At 40.6% G+C, this 7,330-nt stretch overlaps 1 protein-coding gene across 1 annotated transcript in view; it reads right to left on the bottom strand.

Annotated features, from left to right (window-relative positions):
• Positions 1–7,330, bottom strand: part of ATAD5 (ATPase family, AAA domain containing 5) — a 68,397-nt gene extending 61,067 nt beyond the window's left edge. Inside the window, exons 1-3 of the mRNA XM_025362490.1 lie at positions 6,865–7,330; positions 3,241–5,135; positions 1,902–2,010 (exon numbers count right to left, since the gene is read on the bottom strand). Of these exons, the coding sequence (XP_025218275.1) occupies positions 1,902–2,010; positions 3,241–5,135; positions 6,865–6,930 (2,070 nt within the window). The 5' untranslated portion in view covers positions 6,931–7,330. The remainder of the gene's footprint in view (positions 1–1,901; positions 2,011–3,240; positions 5,136–6,864) is intronic.

Genomic DNA, 7,330 nt, shown 5'->3' with positions numbered 1-7,330 from the left:
AAAAAAAAAAAAAAAAAAAAAAAAAAAAAAAAAAATTGAAGTTGAAGCTGTCCTCTAGAATTAAGAATAAAATATGTGGGACAAAGTTCACCACAGAGACTTAACCTTTAGCTGTGGTACAATCAGCTGGAATCTTGCATGTTTTCCAAAAGACTAAGGACCATATTTCTTTTTTTTTTTTTTGAGACGGAATCTCGCTTTGTCACCCAGGCTGGAGTGCAGTGGCACAATCTCAGCTCACCGCAAGCTCCGCCTCCTGGGTTCATGCCATTCTCCTGCCTCAGCCTCCCGGGTAGCTGGGACTACAGGCGCCCACCAATACGCCCGGCTAATTTTTTTATTTTCAGTAGAGATGGGGTTTCACCGTGTTAGCCAGGATGGTCTCGATCTCCTGACCTGGTGATCCGCTTGCTTCGGCCTCCCAAAGTGCTGGGACTAAAGACCGTCTTTCCAACTGCTTATAGTTGTGTAACTCTAGGAAAGACACTTCCCAGAATCACAAATAAAAACACATGTTTCCTCATCCTATGAACTAACAGCAAGTTTCTTCATCTATAAAAAAGGGTTAAATAATATTTACTTTATGAGATAAATGATGTGAGTACTAAGCACACTGCCTAGAATGTGGTAAGATGCCAAAAAATGACAGCTACTAAATAGAAGCAAAGGAGATACCAATGTAGCAGTTGTTTTCACCCAAGGATTAATTCAGAGTCACCTTGGTGGCTTTTTTTGAAATATACATACCCCTATGGGGAGGGGGGAGGGAGGGAGGGATTGCATTCTGAGTTTTACCTGATGTAAATGACGAGTTGATGGGTGCTGATGAGTTGATGGGTGCAGCACACCAACATGGCACAAGTATACATATGTAACAAACCTGCACGTTATGCACATGTACCCTAGAACTTAAATAATAAAAAAAAAGAAAAGAAAAGAAAAGAAATACACATACCCATACGTACTCCAATTCTGCCACGGTGGGGACGAGGAGCTTATTTTGCAGAAACAACTAAACCACTCTTGTATATCTTACCTCTCCCTTTAGAGCTGTAGTTTTTCAAGTGGAAATGATTATTTTCCCCTCCAGGGAATATTTAGCAATGTCTGGACACATTTTTGGTTGTCATTATACAGGAGTTAGTTGGGTGCTACTGGTATCTTATGGATAGAGGCCAGAGTGCTGCTAAACATCCTACAATGCACAGGACAGCCCTCCACAGCAAAGAGTTATCCAGCCAAAATGTCAATAATAGCAAGGTTGAGAAACTCTGCTTTTGAGTCTCTAATCTACAGAAATAAAGGAAAAATTCAATCATGACCTACAGGCAGTGTTACAGACTGAATATATCCTCTGAAAATTTGTATGTTGGAATCAACCCACTATGTAATGGTATTAAGAGGTAGCGCCTTTAGGAGGTGATTCGGTCACGAGGGTGAAGCCCTCTCTCTACCTGTTCTCTACCATGTGAGAAAATAAGAAGACAGCCTCACCAGACACTGCATCAGCTGACGCCTTGATCCTGCATTTCTCAATCCCCGTAACTGTGAGAAATACATTTCTGTTGGTTAAGCCACTCAGTGTATGGTAATTTGTTACAGCAGCCCAAACTAAGATCGTCAGTGTTAGGGAAAATGATCACGATGTAAACTTACTAAGAAAGCTTTTCATAAATAGATTATACTCTGCCTTTATCAATTGCTTTCACCTCACAATAAGGTATCTTAATTAACTAGAGGAATGGGATAATAGTGAAAAACATCATAGAGTTGTAGTTAACCAATTTATAAAATACATGAATTTTATTATGGCTCATTACTTCCAATAGTAATGTGAGGTTTTTTTGTTTGTTTTTTAAGGAAACAGAATGGCACTTATAGGACTCTACTATTTTAATTACCTTTTTAGTGTGAGAAATAAAATCTCCATCAGTTGCTTCAGATTTCTCAGATCTTTTGTTAGATTTTTTCTTAGATTTTTTGGGAGTACTAATTCTGGTGAATTTCATTCTGAAATAAAAATAAGGTATTCAGAAACATTTTCATGATTATAACATAAAGAATCTCAATTAAATATAGACAAAATAGAGCTTGTGCATCTGCATGTAATCCCAGCTACTCAGGACCCTAATATGGAAGGATTGCTTGACCCCAGGAGTTGGAGACCAGCCTGGGCAACACAGTGAGACCTTGTTTCCAGATAGACAGATAGAGATAGATAGATAGATAGATAGATAGATAGATAGATAGATAGACAGACAGACAGACAGATAGAGATAGATAGATAGATAGATAGATAGATAGATAGATAGATAGATAGATAGAAGCTAAGAACCAACTAGGGCTCCAATTTCTGGAATGTTCTGAAACAGGAGAAAAAAAATAATTCCCATCAGTTTTAAACCACTGATTCAAAAGTAAGTCAAACTTGCCGGGTGCGGTGGCTCACACCTGTAAGCCCAATACTTTGGGAGGCTGAGTCAGGCAGATCACTTGAGGTCAGGAGTTCAAGACTGGCCTGACCAACATGGTAAAACCCCTTCTCTACTAAAAATACAAAAATGAGCCAGGCATGGTGGCACGCACCTGTAATCCCAGCTACTCAGGAGGCTGAGGCATGAGAATCACTTGAACCCAGAAGGTGGAGGTTGTCGTGAGCTAAGATCGTGCCACTACACTCCAGACTGGACAACAGAATGAGACTCCATCTCAAAATAAAATAAAACAAAACAAAATTAAATAAAATTAAATTAAAATTAAAACAAATTTTTAACTAAATGTGGCAAACAAAGAAGCATTTTTGAAGCTCTGTTCTTTTTCTTCAAGGCTGGGTGCGGTGGTCACAACTGTAATCCCAGCACTTTGGGAGGCCAGGAGGGTGGATTGAAGTCAGGGGTTCAAGACCAGCCTGGCCAACATGGTGAAACCCCATCTCTACCAAAAATACAAAAATTAGCTGGGTGTGGTGGCAGGTGCCTATAGTCCCAGCTACTTGGGAGGCTGAGGCAGGAGAATTGATTGAACCTGGGAGGTGGAGGTTGCAGTGAACCGAGATCACCCCACTGCCCCCCACCCGGGGGGACAAAGAAAAAAAAAAAAAAAAAAAAGAAATCCTGTTATTTTTCTTATTAACAGCTGTGTTCTAGGGAAAAAAAATACCCTCCAATACTTGAAGCATTTTTGTCTCCAGCTAATAATACATGCAGAATACTAGAACGTTAGAACAAAAACAAACCTTACCTAATAGGGCTCTCTGAATCAAAGGGTATTGTTATTAATTCCGCTGTATATAAACTATGCTTTTCTGATAAGTTGGCTGCTTTTGGAGTGGAAGCCTTTAGTGGACTACTATCTTGTACATCTTCAGAATCAATACCTCTAATGGTTTCTGCAGTAGGTGTGCTGCTAATTCTTCCAGATCTTCTGGTTGACTTGGGCGTGGAAACATTTAGCAACCTGTCTTCAGATTCAGCTTCAGAATGTGTAAGCTTAATATCTTTAACCGGTATGCTGGTTTTTCTTGATGATTTATTATTGTTACACAGAGAGGAAACCTTTAGAAGGTCATCATTTGCTCTATCTTCACAAACAAGACTTTCATTGTTAAATAAAGTGCTGCTTTTGAAAAATTCTGCTTTCCTTTGTCTTAAACTCATTCTATTTTGATACTGCTTCTCTTTTAAGAAAAAGGTTGTTTCTTTCTTTTGAGTGTTTCCCTCTCTGTTTTTGCCTGGAATAGCCCCAGTATCTAATGTTTTCTTATTCTTCTTATTTAGCTTTTTATTTTTCTCCTTCGGAAAACTGCCTTTATCAGTGTGTGCCTGTGAATTGCCATTTTTTGAAACCATTTGGATACCAGGATTTTCCATGATTTTTTTAGAATTATCATCTCTTCCTTCTTCATGTAGAGATTTTTCATTAAGGTCTTTCTGCTTATCAGAAGACTTTTTAACTCCATTTTTAAGTGCATCTGAGGCTGGCTGCCTAAATGCTTTCATAAACTGCTGTCTTTCTTCTAGAGTGCATTTTGGTTTCACAGCTTCAGAACTTCCAGCTTCCAAAACAGCCAATTCTAATTCTTCCTCCTGTATAACAACATTAGATTTTCTTTTCTGAACTGTCTGTTCATTCTCAGGATCAGATAAACTATTTTCCATTTCAAATTGCTTTTGTTTCAAGAAAATTCGGGGTATTTTCCCTGTCTTTTTGAGTGGAATAGGATGAACCTGTGCAAGAACAGTAACTGTCTTAAAGCGTACCTGCTGGGAAATTTCAGAGTTTTCTGATTCACTTACATAACCACTTTTGACTATTTCTTCAACAGTTTCAGAAGGAACACAAATTGACATTGTAGAGTCTGGTATCTCTTCCACTTTATTTTCCTTGTGACTTCTTAAAAATTCCTCATATGAGACAGTTATTGTACTATCATTCAACTGGGCTGCTTCAGTTACATTATCTCTAGAGTAGCTTGTAGTATTCTCCATCTGTTTACTATCTTTACCATCTTTTTTAAGCAAATTTAGTTCCTCTGCCAAGGGTAAGCTTTCAGATAGATCTACTACATCTCTGCACTTCCTTTTTCTCAACTTTTTGAAGTCATTTTTTGTGGTCCCTTGTTTAGGATTTACTTTTTTAGAATTTTGCAGGGAGGTCATAGTATTTGGTTGACTTTTTGTATCTTTAATGTTTTCTGCAAGTACCTCTACTTGTTTCTTGTAAAGTAAAACAGAAGTACTACTTTCCACAAAAGCAGTATTTAAACTACAGTCTTCTTTGCTATCATCGCTACTAATTTCAATTGGAGCTTCATTTTCAGTTTTAATACTATTTAGTTGATGAGATAAATTAACCCTCCTTCTTTTTTTCTTAAATTCTACATTTGAGAACATTTCCAAAGGTGTCATACAGTCTTTGTTGCTGTCAACAGGTACTGATTCAGATGACTTTATCTTGCACTCTTTCCCTAATTGCGTCTTCTCATTTGTGGGTGAGGTCTTTCTAAAATAATCCAGAATATTACTAGGTTTTGGTGGAGCAAAAACCCTGTCTCTAGTCTTCCCTAGTGGTGATAAATATTTTGTAATTGTTTTGCAGGAAGATCTGTCATCATCTTTCCTTCGCTTTTTGCATGGCTAGCAATTTAAAAGGAAAAAAAGGCACTTATTTCAAGCAAGATAATACAAAATATAAATTTTAAACATGGATCTAATGGTTTACGTAATAGGATTAAAAAAAGGAAGCCTTCTTTAGGTGAAAAACGTGATACATTAGAAAGAAAACAAGCTTTAAAGTTAAACTTGGCCAGGCGTGGTGGCTCACACCTGTAATCCCAGTACTTCGGAAGGCCAAGGCAGGTGAATCACTTGAGGTCAGGAATTTGAGACCAGCCTGGCCAACGTGGTGAAACCTCATCTCTACTAAAAATACAAAAAATTAGCTGAGCGTAGTGGCTCAGCTATTTGGGAGGCTGAGGCAGAAGAATCACTGAACTTGCCAGGCAGAGGTTGCAATGAGCCGAGATCGTGCCACTGCTCTCCAGACTGGGTGACAGAGCAAGACCTTGTCTCAAAAAAAAAAGAAAGAAAGAAAAAGAAAAAGAAATCATACGTGTATTAGAAAACGCCATTGAATTATTATTTATAAAACTGCAATTGTGGCCGGGCGCGGTGGCTCAAGCCTGTAATCCCAGGACTTTGGGAGGCCGAGACGGGCAGATCACGAGGTCAGGAGATCGAGACCATCCTGGCTAACACGGTGAAACCCCGTCTCTACTAAAAAATACAAAAAACTAGCCGGACGAGGTGGCGGGCGTTTGTAGTCCCAGCTACTCGGGAGGCTGAGGCAGGAGAATGGCGCAAACTCGGGAGGCGGAGCTTGCAGTGAGCTGAGATCTGGCCACTGCACTCCAGCCTGGGCGACAGAGCGAGACTCCCTCTCAAAATAATAATAATAATAATAATAATAATAATAATAAATAAAACTGCAATTGTATCAAACGCAACATACATAGGCTCCGGAGTCAAGCAAATCTAAGTTAAATGCTGGCTCTGACATTTACTGGTGTAAAATGTTAAGCAAATTACTTTTAACTTTTCCATTTACTTTTTCAAAAAATTTAACTTACTTTTAGCTACTTTTTACCTTCTTTCATTTGTAGAATACAGATAATAGACCATAGGGTTGCTATTAAGCAAAATAATGTGCATAAGGTTTTTACCCTTACCATACTAAATGGTAAGTATCGTTATTATGAAATAGGGTTTCTTAGCATTAGGGCACCAAAACCAGAAACTGTAAAGGAAAGATTGATAAAACAGACCACATAAAAATCAAGAACTGTGTACATCAAGTACCAGAAGACAAGCTGAGTAACTAACTGCCTTGATTTAGCAAAGGAATATCAGCATAACAACGAAGTAGACCAAAAAAAGTGGCATTCCAAGCACAGATGGATGTATGAACTAGTTGAACTTGAAGATCTTTTTCAGAGCTAAAGTTCAGTGATTCCATATCACGAACCCAGAACTTGACCCTGGGATCCTCTGTGACATGCCAGAAGCACAAAACATCACGTTCCACCAACATTTCGGGATCTGGGAACTGGCCGTGTTATCTTAAGTCCCCAATTTACTGTGCCCCGCAAATATCTCACAATCCAAATGTTTATCGGGACTTGTCACGACTCTAAAAAACGACACGCTCTGGCAACCGCTGCACAAAATGTGTCACAGCTGTGGGTCCTCACAATGTCCCACCTTTCCCCTTACAGAGGGAAAGTCAGGATCACCTCCCCCCAGACCCACCTCCCAATCCCCCAAAAGACAGAGGAAGGAACTCAACAGATCCTCGACTCAACCTCACCTCAATCTCGTAGTCCTTCACGGGAGGGGGAGCAGCTGCAGCCGCCATGGCCAGGACCCCCACCATACTCCCCGTTTCCCGGAATCCCGTCTCCTAGGACCTTACGCGGTCCAGCCCGGTCTGCCTGGAGGCCATGGAGGCTGGCCCGCTCCAGTAGGAGCAAGTTTCTGGGATTCTGCAAGTTTCTGGGAATCCGTTTAGGATTCCCCCGCGCCCACCGACAGGGAGCCGGAGCGGAGGCTGGGCCCAGATCAGCCGAGTCGAACACGGAAAGAGGCAATGAGAAAGCGCGGGCAGCGAGATCCCTGAGGCACGGCCAGTGTATGTAGGGTGCCCTCGAAACCGGCGCTCCAGGCTGAGCGCTCGGGACCGGGACCCGGCCTGGGCGGGGAAAGCAAGCGGAACGCAGATCGGACCACAGAGCTTCGGAGGGAATTCTTGTCAATTGGGTTTTCGCGCCGTCCTG

This window comes from Theropithecus gelada, chromosome 16, assembly GCF_003255815.1.
Source record: "Theropithecus gelada isolate Dixy chromosome 16, Tgel_1.0, whole genome shotgun sequence".
NCBI classification, from domain to species: Eukaryota; Metazoa; Chordata; class Mammalia; order Primates; family Cercopithecidae; genus Theropithecus; species Theropithecus gelada.
This window is presented reverse-complemented; position numbering and strand designations above follow the sequence as displayed.